The 21,025-nt window shown below is 40.5% G+C and overlaps 1 protein-coding gene across 2 annotated transcripts in view; it reads right to left on the reverse strand.

The window, feature by feature from the left end:
* The window catches only part of SMARCA1 (SNF2 related chromatin remodeling ATPase 1), an 82,598-nt gene that overhangs the window by 13,873 nt on the left and 47,700 nt on the right, over positions 1–21,025 (reverse strand). For both annotated transcript variants that reach the window (XM_075539169.1, XM_075539168.1), the window contains exons 18-21: positions 15,783–15,905; positions 7,955–8,087; positions 3,669–3,787; positions 3,114–3,326 (exon numbers count right to left, since the gene is read on the reverse strand). In XM_075539169.1, the coding sequence (XP_075395284.1) occupies positions 3,114–3,326; positions 3,669–3,787; positions 7,955–8,087; positions 15,783–15,905 (588 nt within the window). The remainder of the gene's footprint in view (positions 1–3,113; positions 3,327–3,668; positions 3,788–7,954; positions 8,088–15,782; positions 15,906–21,025) is intronic.

Consider the following 21,025-nt stretch of genomic DNA (forward strand, 5'->3'; position numbering starts at 1 on the left):
AAGACTGACCGTGCCAAATTGGGAAATGGGTTGCACTTAGTTCAATGGCAAGAAAAGCGCTGCAGCGCAGTACCAGAATTTAACAGGAACCCAGTTTGTATTAGAAAGTAATGGAAGAAATTGTACAAAGCTAAAACAAAATCCCTCTTCTGCTTCATCATTCAGCTTCACCATAGACTCATAAAAATGCAACATAGGCAACCATTTCCTTCTCAGTAAAAAGAAATACCATATATATTCGTATATAAGCCAACTTCTTCAGCATATTTTAATGCCTTTTTGTGGTAAAATTACCGTATATACTCATGTATAAGCCAAGTTTTTCAGCAAAAAAAATGTGCTGAAAAACTGGGGTTCGGCTTTTACACAGGTCAGTGGTACCCCAGCGAGGTATAACATCTGCCGGGTGACTGCAGTTCCTCCTCATTTCATTCAAAGCCCCGCTGACACTGCAGGCCTTTGAATATTTGTTTACTCACATCTAACCAATCAGAGCCATCCTGTGACGTGGGCGGCTCCCATTCGCAGAAGCACCCGTAGTGATTCACTTATGCTGGCAGCTGAACTGGTAAGGATGTGTCTGTGGCTGCGCTCCGTCTCTCCCCTCTGGTCTCTGTGTTAATTCACATCCTGCAATTCCCACCATATGCTTATACTTGAGTCAATCAGTTTTTCTGGTTTCCCAGGTGATAATTAGGTACCTCGGCTTATACTCGGGTCGGCTCATATTCGAGTATATACGGTAGGTGCCACAGCTGATATTTGGGTTGGCTTATAATCGAGTATATACGGTACTTCAGTAATTCACACACATCCCATGTATTTATTCTCTGTCTAATGACATCAGGGAAAATGAACCTTTACAGTAGTGGACTCCCTATTTATGCAACCATCAAATAGTGTCCCTGACAAGTTTCACAACCTGGCATCATGGGCCTGCTGTGCAGCAATGAGGGGTACACAAGATCGCTTATGCAGCTCAAAACAACACTCACTGCCACCGAGTCGACACCGACTCACAGTGATCCTGTAGAACAGGGTAAAGCTGTCCCTGTGGGGTTTGGAGACTGTCACTCCTTACAAGAGTAGAAACCTTTGTCTTGCTCCCGGTCATGTGGCAGTGATGCCAAAAAGGTTGACCCTGAATTGGAAAACCAATCAACAATGATGTAAGCCCATCAAGGAAGTTGGTGTATAAGACAGCTAACCTGAACATGTCCAAAAAAGTAAACTGTCAGAAAGAACACAATGTAGTGGGGGAGTGATTCCAGACTAGAGAGATATAAGCACCAAAGTCACTGTGTTTACCTTCACTGGGTCCTCAATTAAAAACAACCGCTATAAAAGACACACATTTTGGATAATTAAACAGTTCCAGACTACCTCCATAAGGCCAAAAAATGTCCAGAAAGCAAGTCACGTGACTCCTGGTTTTCCAATGCGTATCAAAGTTAGGTTCACACTCCACTGCAGAGTTATTAAGTATGTAATAGCATCAGTAAAAAAAAAAGGAAACTTGAAATGTGTGACACTGATTAAAATGTGCCCCAGAGACACAAAGCGAGCATACTTCGAGACATGGTGCCATGAAGCACAATATAAAGTATAATACAATGGGAGTTTCATTAAGTTTGTGGGAAAATGGAATGAAAAGACAATGGAATTCTTCCGTGAGAATTTTGCAGCCCCCTCATATACGGACTGTATGCGACATGACATTAGTGACTAACTGATACCATTTTTAGGTGGGCAGGGATATTATGATTATAGAGATGAGCATTCTCTTTCTTAGATGTATGCTAAAGTAGTACAGATAAATTCTCATGATCACCTGGAATTGGTTTCTAAATATATAAAATTTAAAATTTCATAACAGCTAACAGCCCTAGTGGTGTACGAGTTACATGTTGGGCTGCTAGCCTTAAGGTCAGTAGTAGTTTGAAACTCACCAGCCATGCTGCCGAAGAAAGAGAAACCTTTCTGCTCCCTTAAAGAATTACGGCATTGCTCACAGCATTAAGTAACGGTATGCGGCCCAAGACTTCTTTGAAGAGTTGAAAAGGAAGTCACTTTGAGGACTAAGGTGTACCTGACCCAAACCATGGCATCTTCAATTGCCTCAATATGCATGTGAAAATTGGACACTGAACAAGTAAGACCTAAGAAAATTTGAGGGATTTTAATTACGATGCTGATGAAGAATATTGAGAGTACCATAGGTGTCCAGGGAAAAAAAATCAGTCTTGGAAGAAGTACAGCCAGAATGCTACTTAGAAGAAAGGACGGCATGACTTTGTTTCAAAAATTTTGGACATATTGTCAAGAGAGACCGATAACTAAGTAAGGTCAACATGCTTGATATAGAGAGGCAGCAAAAAAAGAGGAAGACCCTGAACAAGCTGGATTGACACAGCGGCTGCGACAATGGCCTCAAACACAAGAACAACTCTGAGGATGGCCCAGGACCAGGCAGTGTTGTGTTCCTTGTAGATAGGGTTGCTATGAGTTGCAACTGACTCGACATCATCTAACAACAACAACAAAGAGTTTCAGTCTTAGAAATCCACAGGGGCCAGTCCACCCGGTTCTAACAAGTCGCTAGGAGGAGGAATCAGCTCCGAGAGAGGAACTACAGATATGCATTTCTCCAGATGGACTATAGATATATGAATACATATCGGATGAGTACAGACTCTATGGACAGGTACAGTACAGATACAAGGGGCTCCAAAAAGCTGGTGAAAAATGGAATGAAGAGATAAAGAATGTTCCCAAGAGCTTTTGAAGTCCCTATCCCATGCTATTTTGTTCCATCCCGTCAAGTCCCACCTATATGGTAGATAACTGCCCCATAGGATTTCAAGGCTGCAATCTTTACAGGAAGTCTCCTTGTCTTTTCTCCTGCACACACACATGTGCAGCCATGCACGCATACGTGCACTCACACACACACACACGTGGGGCACAGAATAAAAGAAAATGTGTCCAAAATGTTAACAATTGGAGAATCAAAGTGAAAATTATATGACATAACATCCTTTCAACTTTTGAGATTGACAATTTTTCAACCTTAAAATAGAGAGGAAATAAATCTTTAGGAAACAAATACATACCATGGCAGTTCTAGACTTGATAAACCAGTCAAATCTAAATTGAGGCGCATTCCGCACACATTGCCTTAGTTCTTCATACACGTTTTCTCTATCGAAGCCCATTTTGTGTAACATGCAAATCAAGAATCTGTCTTCTTCCTCAGTATAGTTTTTCCCTTTGCTGGTTCCATACTGAATACGTAACTGATGAAAGGGTGCCTTGTATCTTGCAATCTGTGTATTTAAACCAAATATCGCTTGTAATTGATTGTGCGATGACAGTCACTCAAAGCTAATCACCCTCCCAATTAACGTTTTTTTTTCTTTTTGTCCCCAAGTTTTATTGGCACATAATTTACATGTAATATGATTGAATATTCAATTGTTCAATCATATCAAGGGTCATGTGCAATCACCACATTTACCTTAGAGCATTCCCTACCCCCATGGTTAAATCGCCTTGAAATGAATTGTGCAATCTCAATCAGTTCCAGTGCTCCCTCCCCCCTCCTGCCTTATTTACGCCCGAAAAAAATAGCTTTTTAATACTAAGGTGAAAATTATGGAAGATAGTACTTTGGCATCCAGAGCTTTCTTGATACTGATCCTTCGTTGAATTCTTGCTTCTCCACGTTCAATTTGAGCCATGATTTTCTCAATATCCTGAAGTTCATTGCAGCGTTCCCAAAACACAGCTAAAAAAAAGAGGTATTTTACATTATCATCACCTTAGTGACAATGAATCCAAGAAATATGAGAATACAGATATAACAGGCACCTTTTTAAATTAAGATTCAGATTCATTTGTATATGAGGGAGCTTCAAAAAGTTCATAGATAAATGGACTTATAAGATAATAGAATTCTTCCATGAATTTTTTGAAGCTGCCTTGTATAAACTATGTTCAGTTATTAAATTATCCCTAAATTTTCACTTAAAAATAAAACTTTAACAAGTTTTTTTTGAAATACCAGATCTTTAATCACTCATTCCAAATGAACAGAATTTCAGACCAGACACATAAAGGGAAATGGGATTCTTTTTTTAAATCATTTTATCTGGGGCTCTTACAGCTCATCACAATCCAGACATCCATACATTGTGTCAAGCACATTTCTACATACGTTGCCATCATCATTTTCAAAATCTTTCCTTTCTACTTGAGCCCTTGATAGCAGCTCATTTCCTCTTCCCCCACCCTCCCTCTCATATATATATATTACATCTTACACTGACCGCTAACTCCCTTCACCCACTTTTCTGTTGTTGGTCCCCCAGGGAAGGGGCTATATGTAGATCATTGTGATTTGTTCCCTCTTTCTCCCCTCACCTTCCCCTTAGCCTCCTGGTATCACTACTCTCATCGTTGGTCCCAAGGGGTGTAATCTGTCCTGAATACCCTGTGTTGCGAGCTGTGATCTATACCAGTGTACATGCTCTGGTCTAGCCGGATTTGTAAGGTAGAATTGAAGTCATGATAGCAGTGGGGGAGGCAGGACCAGAGAAAGCATTAAAGAAGTAGAAGAAAGTTGTATGTTTCATTGATGCTATACTGCACCCTGACTGGCTCATCTCTCTCCTTGCGACCCTAATGTAAGGGAATGTCCAATTGTCTACAAATGGGCTTTGGGTCTCCACTCTTGTCTTTCCCCTCATTAACATTGATAAGATTTTTTGTTCTGGGTCTTTGATGCCTGATACCTCATCCCATTAACACCTCATGATCACACAGGCAGGTGTGCTTCTTCCATGTGGGCTTTGTTGCTTCTAAGCTAGATGGCCACTTGTTTATTTTCAAGCCTTTACGACTGATAGCCAGGCACCAACAGTTTTCTTCGCCACATTTGTTTATGCACCCATTTTGTCTTCAGCAATTGTGTCAGGAAGGTGAGCATCACAGAATACTGGCTTATTGGAACAAAGTGTTCTTACGTTGGGGGAGTACTTGAGTAGAGGCCCAATGTCCATCCGCTACCTTAATACTTAACATATACATATATGTAACTAGATCTATTTCCCTATCGTTTTATATATATATACATTTCCATATGTATATGCCTGTATTTAGACCTCTATAGATGTCCTTTGAGTCCTAGTTCTTTATTCTATTTCCTTTTACTTTCCTCTTGTTCCACTATCATGTTCAGCCTTCATTCAGGTTTCAATAATTCTTCTTGGCTACAGTGCCTTTAATTAAGCCCCACCAGGCATCCTATACCCTCCTTGCCTTTGATTTTAGATCACTTGTTGCTCCCTTGTCCCTGGATTTGAAAACAGGATTCGTATAAGAACCTGTGCTATTTATTATTCACTCAATTATCCATTCAACACATGCTGTAATGCCTGCTATGTATCAAGTCATATATACTTAGGAATAGTCAACTGTGCATGTTTCTTCTCTATTGCTACCGATTACATCAACCTTTATTCCAACCTGGTGGACAGCAATGAAGCTGCCCTGAGTTAGCAATGAAAGCTGGCCTGGTGTCCACTTTGAAGGAACATCTGGCGAAGATGCCCTTTGAAGTCACTGGTTTTCTGGCAACTTCAGGCACATTCATCCTATCCTTCCTACCTTTTAAAGAAAGTTCCACTTCAAAATTTATTTCCACCCATCCTGGTACCCTCTTTATATTAATCTCCTGGCTGCTGACATGTCTCTTCCACTTATTCAGTCTCCCTTTAAGTCCCCAAATACCCTCAACTTAAATTATTAACCTTAAGAGTAACAGTAGCAGGAGCACTATTGAGGGAAAGAAGATTCACACAGTTGATGCAATATTACTTGAAACAAACAATATAAGCAACCTCTAAAGTCATTCATTATCAACAGAAATCCTTTCAAGCTTTCAAAAAAAAGTCTCCATCTCTAATTAAACCTGGATTTCTTCAGGCACTAGCAGGTGAAATAAATTAAAGGTTACTCCTAATCAGCATTAAACTTTGGTTTAGTAGGATTGTAGTATCTCTTTCCTGCTCTTTTTTCATTATGAAAACATGGAATTTCACTTGTTAAGATAAAAGAACACAGGAGCAGGTAGCAGGGGATGAGAGAAGGTAGCCTATTTTATAGTATATGGGTTTCTATGCTCTAAATTCCCAACAGCTGATATTCAAACACATACATATATGTTTGTTATACACATAGAAAACTCGCTACACTTACTTCTCTATTTCTGTTGAGCATGCTTTTCAGAAGTCTGATATTACATATAAGGGGACTTCAAAAAGTTTGTGGGAAAATCCCATCATCTTTTCAGTCCATTTTCCATGAGGTTTTTGAAGCACCCTGGTATATGGGGATCTAAATGAGTCTGGAAGAAAACTCTCTACCTTGTGGGCAACCTCGAATAGCATTAATTCAATCCTCTGAACCTGAGTGTAGTCTGAGAGCTGGACTAGAAAAGAGCCCACTTCCCAATGAATTACTTGATATGGCTCTTCTAGCCATCATAGTCTCTATCTCTCACTAAATAATTTTCCGGGTGGATTTGGGTAAGAGTAGGTAATGGAAAGTGCTGATAGGAGGATTATGAGTCCATCATGAATAATAAGGCCAATTGTGATTGTGAAAATTTGGAATTGGGCAATTTTGCTGTTGTGCTGGGTATAAAATGCATCTCAGAAGCAGGAAAGGGAAATCAGGACTATAAAGAAAGAAATGGCAGTATTAGAACACATCCTTTAGATGCCAAGAGCCCTGCACTGAACCTCTTTGATCCAAGAGACAGGGCTGTGGTCCTGTGGAAATAACAGTGAAGTGGTAGAGAAGCAGTAGTAGCAGAGGCTGCAGAACCAAAAGCACGAGACAGCAGATTAGCAGGCTTCCTGACCCACAAGCAAAATAAGCTGTGTGCCTTCCAGGAAGAAGAGTGCCTGCAGGCATTTCAACAAAGAACTATGTTTGCTGCAGAATGGAGCTACAGCCTAAGGCTATGCCAGAGTGAAGACTCCTTTGAACTGGAAATGAATTTGTAGAGAGTACTAAAACAGCTTTGTAATACCTGTCCAAACAGTGGAAGCCAAGGGTCCATGTGACCACGGGGTTGAGGCATGGAGAAGATGTGTCTGCCAGCCAAGCGGAGAAAAGCAACTATCTAGGAGAACTATGTCTTGATCATGTGTGATCCTGATTCGGGACCTGTTAACTTCCCAATAAACCTCATGCTTGAGAGTAGTATCCATGAGGGCAGTGGATAAATGGCTGGCGTCCTTGAGAATGATTGGGGCAGGGAATGTATGGATGTGCTTATACAATTGATGTATGTATATGTATGGATTGTGGTAAGAGTTGTATGAGTCCCTAATAAAAAGCAAAAGAAGAAAAGAGAAAAAAATGATTAGGGCAAAGACTGTACAGATGTGCTTTATACAATTGATGTATGTATATGTATGAACTGTGAAAAGAATTGTATGAGCCCCAATAAATTGTTAAAAAAAATGGCTGGCGTCAGAACTGGTAAAGAAGAGTGGAAGGTGGAAGCATGGCTGACCCCCACCTCATAGGAATCGGCCTTGGGCTGAGGAGTTTGATTTGCTTTCTCCCCTCTTAGAGGAGGTCACATGCTGCCCCAACATCATAATTACAGGTAGGAAAATTAAAAAATTAATTTTTTCAGTGCTCTTCCATCCAAAAGGCACCCTTCTTATTTCAGGTAATACCACTGTACTCAGCTAACTACTAGAGACAGGAAGTCTGTGTCTACGATACCCTTATAATTTCTTTATAGAAATGAGTACACATTTATACTTGCATCTAAATTCTATTCATAGAAGTTTAAAAGATTGTTGAGCAATGGTACAATAGGCACCAAATAAATGAATATGGTTGAAAAATACGGTGTTTCACAGTATCAACATACCTGAATATTCCATCACCTCCTCGGGAGACTTGCCCTCCACTTCTTGAGCTATACTATCAATGTCATCTCTTCCATACTTCTCATTTGCTTTAATAAACTGGTTAAAATCTCGCTTTGTCCAGTTTGCGAATCCCTGTTAACAAAATTAAGCACCAACTGATGTTAAATGAATAAATTCAATATTTGTTCCGTTTGCTCCTACACAATTGTACATTGAAATCTGTTTAAAAGATTGGAAATGTTTGTTAAATTCCAGATTTTTTATGTCAGAATCAAAAGTCAATTAAGAGTTGTTTCTAGAAATAATGGTGTTTCTACCCTGTGGAAAATGTATTTCTTGCCAAGTACTCAACAGTGATTTATAGTTTGAAGATATTGTGAGTTTGCATTCCATATTTTACAGAGGGCCACTATCCCAGTACAAGATGCACGAAGCCTTCCTTCAAATTCTGATGCTGAATTCTTGATATAATCCAGCTCCTCCAATTATTTGCGCAGCATACACATTGAGTAAGTATGGTGCGATGATACAACCTTGCTGCATACCTTTCTTGATTTTAAACCATGCAACAGTCTCTTGTTCTGTTTGCACAAATGCCTCTTGATCCACATACAATCTCCAAATGAGCATATAAATCATAAATCCTGATAGCAAGGTCAAATAAAAAATGGCTTGTGAGGGGATCTACTAGACCAGTTAAGTTCAAGGTGGATTGGTAAGCTAAGATGCTTATAACCACTGTTTGATGGGTTGTTTTTTTTTGGGGGGGGGGGGAAATTCCATGGGAGTAATCTTGATAGATTATCTCAGAGGACACACAGAAGGATCATCACAAGGAATTACAAGAAAGAAGTTTTAAGAAAACTGAAAAGTGCATTGATGAGGAAAAAACCAAGAAAGTTATTTGAGGAATTTTATTCCCTTCATGACTGCATTTGCTCATTCTTTGAAGAGCTGTGTGTTTAAGGATGATGCTGGGAAGCCTTATTCCATCCACCTTATAGCCCTGATCTTGTCCTTCTGGCTTTTTTGTTGTTGTTGTTCTCTAAACTCGAAAGGCATTATTAGAATTCATAGAAGATACCAAAACTACCATTTGGACACAGTGTAAATCAAAGAGCAGAATTCTTTAGGGTTAAGGGTTAGCAAGATGGAAACACTGACTTCAGAAGTATTTAGACCTAAATGAAAGAGATGTCAAGAAGCACTTTGCATTTTTGTTTAATAAAGGTTTGTATGAATCAGGAAAAATGTGTGTTGAGGCTGTATCCGTTTACCATACTTATTCAATCTGTATACTGAGTAAATAATCCAAGAAGCTGAACTATAAGAACTCGAACTTGGCATCAGGTTGGAGGAAGGCTCATTCACAACCTTCAATATGCAGAGGGCACAGCCTTGCTTGCTGTAAAGTGAGGAAGACCTGAAGCACTTGCAGATCAAAGACCGCAGGCTTACAGTATGGATTACAGCTCAATGTGAAGAAAACAAAAAACCTGTACAACTGGACCAATATACAACATCGGGATAAACCGAGATGAGATTGAAGTTGTCAAGGATTTCATTGGATCCACAATCCATGCTCAGGGAAGCAGCAAGCAAGAAAGGACAGCGTGATTTAGCACAGCTGCTGCAAAACACCTCTTTGAAAGCGATAAGCATCAAGGATGTCTGTCTGAGGACTAAGGTGCACCTCCCTCAAGCCATGGTACTTTCAATGGCACGTGAAAGCTGGGCAATGGATGGTGCCAGAAGAATGAACAAGTCTGTCGTGGAGGAAGGGAGGATGGTGGGACTTCTTGTCAGGAAAGGCCAGTTCCTGGAAAAGCGCATGCTGCTCGGTGAAGGTAGAGAGAGGGTTGGGGAAAAAGAGGAAGCCCATCGAGGAGAGGGATTGACTCAGGCTGCAACAATATGCCCAAAAAGGGCAACAATCGTGACAGTAGCACCGCACCAGGCAGTGTTTTGTTCTGTTGTACATTACGTAAGGTTACTGAGTTGGAACCAACTCAACGATACCTAACGATGATTCCATAGCAGGGCATTGTGACGTACCCTCCTCTATTCACAATATACTGTACCTGCACAATACGCTGCCAGCTCAGTAGCACTCGAAGACCGTCACATTTTGTGTTCGGGAAATACATTGTTAAAATCAAACATGAATATTTCAAAGTTTTTCTTTTATTTTGTGGTTAGTCATAATATTCAGCCAACTGTAATTATATTACAAATTAAATTTTATGACTCCCAGGCATTTGGCTCAAGATATTGGGAAGGTAATTTTTAAAAATTCATTCAACAAAATTACACATAACAAAGAAAAGCCCAATATAATAAATAACATATTAATACCAAAGACTGTATCTAAATAATTAATGTGGAATAGTCCTAGTGCTACCATAAAAAAAATGTTGAATGAGTAAATCTTGCGAGCAGTTCGTGTCCTGCAGTAAACATTTTCTACTATTGTGTGAGGGTATTTTACGCTAAAATTTTTATTTTTTACTGTTCATTTTGGAAGTATGACACTCAAATCTCAATGCAACAATGACATGAAGACATCAATAGCTTGTTCAAATTGAAACACTCTCGACCTAATAACTATCAGTTTTTAATTATTGGCCCCTCAGTAGCACAAGAGGGCTTACTACTAGCCTGCTCACTTCAAAATTGGCCACTGGAAACCAACTACTAGCACCACACAAGACAGGCCTAGAGCTCTGCTTCCATAAAGATGAAACTCGCGCATTGCCATCGAGTTGATGCTGACTCATATCTCTCCTCCACGGCAGGGTAGAATGACCCTGTGGGTTTCTGAATCTGTCATTCTTTACGGGAGTCGAAAACCGTGTCTTTCTCCCTCGGCGTGACTGGTAGTTTTGAACTGCTGACCTGGTGGTTAGCAGCCCAATGCATGGCTTCAGCCATGAAAACTCCATGGCGTGTTCAACTCTGTAGCACAAGGGGTGGTCATGAGTCTGAATTGACTCAATAACAGCAACAACAGTTCTTCCTATACAAAATCACAGGGAAAAGCTTCAGACATCTCTCTTAGCCATATTAAAGTTCTTACCATAAAAAGGTCCAAAGACGTTTGGAGAAATTTCTAAATGAGTCACCATGTAAAAGATCTAACTCAAAACCCAACCTCACTGCTGTAGAGTTAACTCTGACTCCTGGCGACCCTATCGGACAGAGTAAAACGGCTGCTGTGGGTCTCAGATTTCTTCTGCAGAGTGACAAGTGGCTTTGAACTACAGACTTGGTGCTTAGAAGCCGACCATGAAACTCACTATTTACGCTACCAGGGCTCCCTAGTAAAAAATCAGTAAACGATAATTTCAGAAGACAATTTAAGCTAACAAAGTAATAAAATGTTAAATGTCCAAAACTATGTTAGTAACCAGGAGTCCTAGTGGTGCTGAGAGTTCATTGTTGAGTTGCTAACCACAAGGATGGCAAGTCAAGCTCACAAGCTGCTCCACAGGTGAAAGATGAGGCTGTTCAGTCCTTGTCCATCAAGGTGTACAGTCCCAGAAACCCACAGGAACAGTTCTACTCGGTCCTACAGTCCACATGGTTAATCCGAGGCAGAAAATCTACTCAATGACAGTATGACAATGAGTTTTTCGTTTTAAAAGTGAATGACTATTGTTGGTTTGTAACATTTAAAAAGGAAAAAGAAACGCATCTCTGTGCTGAACACGAAGGTGGACTCTATGAAGACTGTGGCCTCAGGACTGGAGGAAGGCTTATGAACAACCTTTAGTATACGGATGACACAGCCTTACTTAATGAAAAAAAGAGGGTTTCAAAGCCCTTGCTTTGGAAGATCAAATATTCCAGACTTTGGTACAGATTACAATGCAATGTAAAGAAAACAAAAAATCTTCACAACTGGACCAATAGGTGATAAAAGGAGAAAAGACTGAAGTTGTCAAAGATTTCATCTTGCTTGAATCCACAGTCAATGCTCATGGAAGCAAAAGTCTAGCAATCAAATGACACATTACATTGGGTAAATCTGCTCCACAAGACCTCTTTAGTGTTGAAAAACGATGTTGAATGGTACTTGAAGGACCAAGGTGTGTGTGGCCCAAGACAATGGCCTCATTTGCATATGAAAATTGGACATTGAAAAAGGAAGAACAAAGAAGAATCTATGCATTTTCATTGTGGTGTTGGCAAAGAATATTGAAAGTACCACAAACTTCCACAAGCACATTCAAGTCTGCCTTGGAAGAGACAAAGCCAGAGGTCAAACTCATTGCCATCGAATGGGACTGCCTCTGTGAGTTTCCAAGACTGCAAATCTTTAGGGGAGCGGAAAACTGCACCTTTCTCCTGCGGAGCAGCTGGTGGTTTAGAACTGCTGAATTTGTGGTGATCAGCCCAATGAGCAACTTTCCTACCGAATCACAGAAACCTTTACTAAGTAAACATGTAAAAATGAGAAGCTAGATCTACACACTTCTGAGGACAGGGCTCTCATTTTGCTAACACTTCTTCGAAGAATTTATTTGGAACCCTTTGGTTTGTACGTCAAAACAGCAGTCTGAGCATCCTAGGGAGACTCAAATTATGTTCCTTTTACATTTTTTCTTTTAGTTTCGGGGAACAAAACCATCTGAAGGAGCAAACTCAGGGCTGCAGAGTGAATGAAACAAGGCTTTCAAATAACATTCTCGTTAGACAGTACCTTGCACACCTCCAAAAGTAACACCCCCACCAGAACAAAAACAAACAAACAAAACCCATGCCATTCAATCAATTCCAGCTCATAGTGATCCTACAGGACAAGGTAGAACTGCCCCTCTTTGGGCTTCCAAGGATGAAAATCTGTACGGGGCAGACAGCCTGTGTTAGGTTGTGTTCTCCAGAGAAACAAACCAGGGTTACTCATCTATGTACAAGAAAACCTTATATTAAGAAGCGAGTTTCCAACGAGAAAGTACCCCAGCCCAGTTTCATTCAAGTCCACAGGTCTGCCACTATCCATGGACCCTCTTCAGACTCACATAGCTGCAGGATTATACTGCTGAAATTGAGGCGGGAAGTAAGGAGATCACAGGTCAGTGGGTACAAAGACATGCAGATCCAAGATCTGTGGAACCATAGAAGGGTACTGACAGCCCTAGGCTAAGGTGATTCAAATGGGGTCACCCCTGGAGGCAGGCACAGAGTCCCTGGTGGCAAAGGGCAGAAAGAAAGCCATTCCCAGTGTCTCTCACTCATGTACAGAAGGCTACATCCTCTAGGTGCTATCATCAGGCTAGCTACCATGTGAGTAACAGGTTTGCCTCCTGTGGAAACCAGGCATCATTGTCCCCCAGCCTCTCTTGCCTTGCCCGATGGGCACAGAAACAAAGGGTCGTAGTGCCAGGGATGGAGGTTTTGCGTGGGCTCAGCAACATGGACTTTCACTCACCAAGATCGCTACTGCAACTGCCTATTGCCCAATCTGCCAGCAGCAGAGACCAACACTGAGTCCAAAATATGGGACCATTCCTCGACCGGGGGTGGAAGGAATTAGCCAGAAACCTGGTGGCAGGTTGATTACAAAGGACCACTTCCTTCAGGGAAAGGGCAGCATTTTGTTTGTAATGGAATAGGAACTTACGCTAGGTAGGAATTTGCTTTCCTGGCATACAGTGCTTCTGCCAAACTATCATTCATGGATTTACAGAATGTCTTACCCACTGACATGGTATCCCGCACAGCCTAACCTCAGATCAAGGGACTCGCAGCAAATGTAGTATGGCGGTGGGCCTATGGTCATGGAATCCCCTGATCTTACCATGTTCCCAATCATCCAGAGATAGCTGGCTTGATAGAATGATCTCTAAAGACACAATTATGGTGGCAGCTACGTGTCAACACCTTGCAAGGTTGGCACAACAATTTCCAGGAGACTGTATGTGCTCTAAACCAGTGGCCAGTATCTGGTGGTGTTTCTCCAATAGCCAGGATACATGGGTCCAGGAACCAATGGGTGGGAGGCGGAGTGGCACCGCTCAGTATCACCCCTAGTGACCCACTCACATTTTTGCTTCCCATCTCTAAAACCCTCTGCTCTGTGGGTTTAGAAGGCTTAGTTCCAAAGGGGGAATATCACTCCCAGCTGGAGACACAGAATAGACAGCACTGAATTTGAAGTTACGAATGGCTCCTGGCCATTTTGAACTTCTCCTCCTGCCTCTGGATCAACAGCAAAGAAGGGTACTGAGTGGTATGATTGATCCTGGTTACTAAGTGGGAATTAGATTCGTATTGCACAATGATGGTAAACAAGAGTATGTCTGGAATCCAGGCTATTCCTCAGGCCATCTCGTAGTACTTCCATGTCCTGTGATTGAAGTCAATGGTGAAGTACAGTACTCAAATTTTGGCACGACTTCTTATAGCCCAGACGTGTTAGCAATGAAGGCTTAGGTTACCCCACCAAGCAAAGAACCACAACCAGCTGAGGTACTCTCTACGGGTAAAGAAAATGTAGAAGAGGAAGTAGAAGAAGGTAGTTCTAAACAGCTGTGGCCATGTGACCAGCTGGAGAAAAGAGGGCTGTAATTGTTATGCACAATTCCTATTTGTATGTTTGCACCAAATATTTTTATTTTGTTCACTTATGAAATATAAGATGAAAATGGGGTGTGCTTTTGATTGCACGCATGTCAGTTGTACCATGTTAGGTGCAAGTTTGATGTAATTACTGCCTTTGGCGATAATGTATGAGTAAAGAGTTCTGGACAGGCACCAAGTTGACAAGGGGCTCTCTGTGATTGTTAGGGATTACGCCAACTAGACACTCCTGGGGCAGGGTAGAAGCAGAGTTCATCCTATCATAATTGGGGCATAAGATTTTTAGCATGAGAGCAAGACGAAGCAGAATCAAATCCTCTTGGTCCCTTCTTCTTTTGTCGAAACTGGATCTTGTTCCGGGTTATTTGATCTCCTGTTGAATCACCTGCTGATCCCTGAAGCGGTCAGTGGCGGACTTCAAACTTCTGCAACCTCCCATCTCTGCCCCCTGCTGTCACTGCTTCCTCATCCTGCTTCCTGCTTATCAGCTTCCATGCGTGCCGAGAAGCCTAACTTGAAGTGGACTGGACTTACCTAGTTCTACAATGTTGTGAGCCATTTCTTGATATAAATGTCTTTCTGAACACAACGCACATGCGCATCAGATTTTGCTTCTATAGCAAACCCAACTGAACACACAGCCTAACCTTTCTCCCATGGAACAGCTGGTAGTTTTGAACTGCTTACCCTGACGGTAGCAACCCCACACGTCACCCATTACAATACTGGCCTCCTGCGTAAGCAGGTCCATTTTCATGATGGGAAACAAAAAAATCCTCCACACAACTCTCCTGGCCTTCTCCTCACCAATGTAGTTTCTTTAACATTTTTCATAGTAAGCACTCACCATAGCCCTGTGTCCTGAAAAAACTCTATCAAGGTGACCCCTTTGGGTAACAAACCAACCAACAAAACCTGCCAAAGCCTCCAGAGCTGACCTCTCTGTCTTCAATTTCACTAGCCCAGCAGATCGCCTTAGACGCCACTGTTCTGATTGGGCCCCTTGGGGAGGGGGAGGGCGGCACTCTAAGGCATCTAAGACAAGTATATTCCTGAGAGAATGTGCCTGCGGCCATCCATGCTTTGTTTGGACATATATGAACCAGAATCTTAGTAGCAACACCTTTTTCACTTAGTTGCCTATATTTTTACCAGAATTTTTAAAATGTTAAGGAAAAGTGTAATCTATATTTTCTGTTTTCCTAATGGTTAACCAGACTACTTTAGCCAGTAAAAATACATTACTTGTGTGAGAAGTTTTTCCTTTTCGTCAGTTTCTTCTGCTGTAAGCGGGTCAGCGCCATCAATCATTTTTTGTTCCTCTCTCTGAGTCAGAGTTGAACTGGAGGTATCAGGATTCTTTGGGACCTATAAATCAATAGAGAAACTATGACTATATTGTTGAGAACATTCCATTACTCAGGGTGTATATACACATAGCAATCTTCAATCCTTTCAACTGCAAACGCCAAGAACGACACATGGTTCTCTCCACATTTCTGCTAGCATGACATCGCCATAATAAAAGGCTAATTTTAATTGTGCAGTATAATATTATAGGATTAACCCTCATTAATAAATACTCCATTGTGTTTGAGATTTGATCATACTGTGGAACAAATTACACCCCTGTAACATTGTAATACATAGTGATAACTGAACAAAATCTCCTTATCCCCTGACATCAACATTATACAATAAAATGTAAAGATTAGCAGAAAGCAGAAAATGGCAGTAAAAAGAAATAAAGACCTGTAGCCACCCAGAAATATACACAAGAGAAGTGGTACTGCACCTCAAGATTACATCCAAGTCTCCAACCTATGCTACGTGCAGAAAGAAAGGTTTTTACTGCCTGCTGAGACATAGAGATATCAACTTTATATGGAAACGGAAAGTGACAGGATCATGAAGAAGCCAAATCATAACAATATTACTAAGGAAGGAGACTAGAACAAGAGAATGCAAGGAGCAAGGGCGTGGCCAAGTATGCAAACAGCTGGAACAGGAGCAGCCATCAGACAAAAAGCTGGCGGCAGCAGTGGCCCTGTGGAGTGAGTGCCAAGCTTCAGCTGCACTGACAACTGAAAAATAACAGATTTCTTCATTAAAAACAGAGAATAGAAACTCGACTCTCCAGGTAAGCAGTTTGCTTGGATCTTAAAATTGTAACCCCTAAGGGTCTCTGTGTGTCACAAACACAAGTTCACTGCCTTTGCGTCAGTTCCAACTCCTACTGACTCTAGAGGAGAGTCTAATTGCCCAGGTGGATTTCCGAGGCTATCACGCTTTCTGGGAACAGAAAGCTTCGTCTTTATCCTGTGGTTTTGAATAGCTGACCTTGTGGTTAGTGGCACAACATTTAACTCACTCTTACCACCAGAGCTCACAACTAACCTATCTAACCAAGAAGGCCCAGCAGTATTGTATAGCATTCCTCGTATGGAGGGGAAAACGAATTCTTCCCACCCAACACCTGTTGTCATCTCTAGATGCACTTATAACTACAGCGCACCCTATGCATTTAAGAGGGTATGTACATTGCAGTACATTTTTGCACTTTCTGATTGAGAATTGGGTGAAAGCTTATAGGACAGATGAGTTTTACATTCAACTACTATATGCACTTTGTTTCCTATCATTGAGTACAATTCCCACCACTCATCCCATTTCCTCTCAGGATTTCCCATTTCTGTTATTTTTTTTATCTGAATATTTTCCTTGGGTGAATGCTCCCCCTTTTGATCTCAGATGTGTATACCTAGTGCTATTATTTGATTGAAAACTGAGCCACAGAAGTGAACTTAGTTCTGGGCCTAAAAGGTGACAAAGGGCCCTTCAGTGTATCAATATCAGACAATCCATCATCAATACCAGACAACTTAAAAAGTAGTGGCTGAAGGGCCCATATAGTCTTAAAGGTTCTTCCAGTAACCTTGGTCTCTTTTATGATTTTGACCTTTGCTCCACATATTTTTCCCATTCTCTCCAGGACCTACTAATGTGATCCCTTTCAGAACAGTTGGCAGTGGTAGCTGGGCACCATCTAGTTCTTCTGATCTCAGGGTTGTGGACACTGGTGCTAGAGAAGGTCCATTAGTCCAGTGGACTAATTGTTTCCATGTATCTTCAACTTAACATCACTCCTCTTTAGAATATTCTACCAAAGCATGAAAATAAAAGTGTTGGCAGTCAACCTTCCATCATTTGAAATTCACACCTGTCATAAATGACTGCATGTAGGGAGTTGGAAAGTCATGATTTTACTACAATTATCATAACATATTTTTTCTAATTGTAATATATATCATAGAATTGGAAACTATATCATTGTAACTTAAAATAAATATTACAAGCAACTATTATATCTAATAGTTTTCCCAGTACAAAACTTACCATCTGAGCAATAAAAAGATATAAAGAAAAAAGATAGATTCATTTGTCATCATCACTATCAGCTTACAAAGTAGTGGCAGAAGATCTAGTATGGTTTTAGTGCTATTGTAAGTACTGATAAGTATATAAAAGTAGTATATAGGTCCTTCATGTGGAGTTTTGAGCTGTATCCTACAAACACTCCTACACATGCTAGGATTTGGCAAGATGGAGAAAACTGGAATGGAATGCTCAGCTGGAGCAAAAATTTAAGAAGGCAGGTGTGTCAAAGAAGGAGCATATAGAGTTTAAATTGAGAAGGGATAAGAAGTATGGACAGGTGGAGACAGATTTAAAAGGCCTTAATTCTGCAGAGTAAGCAGCAACAAGTTAGCACAGATTTCTGAATGAGAGCAAGGTGTCAAAGGTGTATTTTCACCGGCCAAGTCTTGCACAGAATGTATCGAAGCAGGGAAGCAACTGAAAGCAAGAGAACCAGCTAAGTTTTCATAATCTAGAAATGTAGTATCATCACCTGGCCTACGATGGTGGTAAATAAAAATGGAAAAGAAGGCATGGACGAAAAACCAAAGTGTAGAGCATGAGCATGACTAATAATATTTGTAATAGATAAATTCACTTTATAAATGGCAAGCAGACCAGCAATTCTACTACTATTTACCCAAAGAGATGAAAATGTATCTGTGAAAACAGTCTTCCAAGAATTTTCATTTGCTTTACCATCATAGCACCCCATTGGAAACAAAGCCAGGAGATGGTATCAAACCATTAGGTTTACGGATTCACTGCAAATGATCGTCCACAGCCACTGGCCATATTTCTAACAGAGTAAAGCTTCACAATGGCTTCAGCAATCTTACATGCATAATTTTATCCTAGACTTTATGCAAGCTCATAGCTGCTCAAATTTTGGAAACAGATTAAAAATCCCATGTCTCCTCCTATCAAAGATATTTTTTAAATCTCAATATTTATCATTCTAAAAAAGTAACCATCCACTTTTTTATTTTCTGAGGTTCTCATGAACGTTCAACAGTGTGGAATGAGTTTAAAGTACTTTCCAAGAATCAAGTGAAAAAATTATAGACTAATAATACTCAACAGGTATCTAAGAGTTAGCTCAGGTATTCCTACTTTATGTCTTGATGTGGTTCCCCTAAATGTGTAATAAAATCACAATATATAAAACAGTCAGCTTTCAAAAGGAGCATTTGAAATTATTACGTTGGATCTCTACTCAGACCCTAAACAATCCGTGATTACGAGCTATATTCCACAGAGAAGTAGTAAACTCTTTTGGTCAATTTTTTGAGATGGTATTTTAGGGAGCATTTCAGAGAAATATAGATTGCTGAATTAAATGTGACAGCACACAAAATGAAAACACTAGCCTAAAATCGGCTCACCTCATTTTCCTGAGACCATTTTACACTAGGTAGCCTACAATAATACACTCCTCACAAAGATCATGGAAAGATTTCTGCTTGTCAAACATTTGATTTAGCTATAAAAAAATTTTAGTGGACAAAACTGCCAGAATGTTCTATTGCTTCTGTTCTGAATATGGCAAAGCTCTCGTTTCGTGTCTTAGAGTCAACTGAACTGTTAGATATTGGGGGGGAGTTGATTTTTTAGTTTTTTTGTCTTCATTCTACAACTGAAACGTCAACTAAGACATCCTTTTCTAGTGTAAATATTTCAGGGAAGCACTCATTGAATGCATTAAACAACAGCTCATAGCTCATTTAAGTCACAAAAGCAAGGAAGCTCCTGGATATGACTAAATCCCATCAAGGTCAAAGCTTAGCTGGTGGGAAGAATTGGTACAGAAAGTACTGCTATCCACCAAGTGGTTAGGGCAAAACAAAGTGTCCCCCTATGGGACAATAAAACAAAACCCTCTAACACCAGATCTCCTATCAGTAATAATGCTGTCCTTGTGCTGAATTCTGAGGGTATGGGCGTGGTTTGTCACAAAATAGAAAACCCAAAGGCAAAATATGCAGGTCCTCAAAAAATACTGTAACAAAATATGATGTGCTATAGTGTTCCCAATGATAGACAAGACCTCTTCCCTGGGCTAAGAATAATGGAGCCAGAAGGGGAACACTGAAAACTTGGCCACATGTATAAAGTATAAAAGTCTAGCAAGAGGCTTCTAAAAGTTTGTGCAAAAAAATCCAGCTTAGTGGTTGGATAGAGACTAGTGGAGTCCTTAAAACTAGGGCCCTTAAAAAAAAAAAACTAGGGCCCTTAAATAAACTGAACTCTTATCACTCCTATGGCTCAATTTTCAGTCTAACAATTGACAACGCTATATGGGAAGCAATGACATCAGTGAGGTAGGAACACCTTACAATTGCCCAACCATTTTCTATCAAAAGGGCAGCATTTACCCAAGGACAACGTTTGGAGGGGTTAGGAAAGAAAATGATGAATGGCCACAGAAAACAGGGAAGGGGGTGGGATAAAGGATGTGGTAACTGCCATTCGATGACATGAAACAAATGTGTGTACACTGTTGAATGGAAAACTGAGGATCTACTCTAGTAACCAACCAATTCACAAGAAACAAAACGTGTTTTCAAACATCTGTTCTCCACAAACATTTTGAAGGCCCCTTGTATTACAACAGCTTTGTTGATCTTAGAATAAGTACCGCTCTATTCACTTAGGGGCCTAGGTTTTCAAAAGATATAAAAAGTTTAAAAAATGCTGGATATCCTTTGAAAAGATCCATTTAAAGCAAGGGTGGGGATCATCCAGCTCTTGAGCCATATACGGCCTATGAAATTATCAATACCAGCTAACATCCCATGCCTCACCAAAGAGAAGCAGTTCCAGTCATGAGGTTATGAGTGAACTACTTAAATGTTTGACCAGTATGGCCCACAATTGATCTTTTAAGTATCCAAATGGCCCTTGGCAGGAAAAAAATGTTCACCACCTGTGACCTAATGGATCTGTATCACATCATCATTAAAAGCAAGTTCTGCAGATGATTAACATTCTCTGTGAATCTGTCTACTCTGGACTCCAAAAAACTACTCAATCGACGAACCCAGGTTCACAGCTCCTGATAAAGAATAAAA

Source organism: Tenrec ecaudatus, chromosome X (genome assembly GCF_050624435.1).
Source record: "Tenrec ecaudatus isolate mTenEca1 chromosome X, mTenEca1.hap1, whole genome shotgun sequence".
Taxonomy (NCBI): Eukaryota; Metazoa; Chordata; class Mammalia; order Afrosoricida; family Tenrecidae; genus Tenrec; species Tenrec ecaudatus.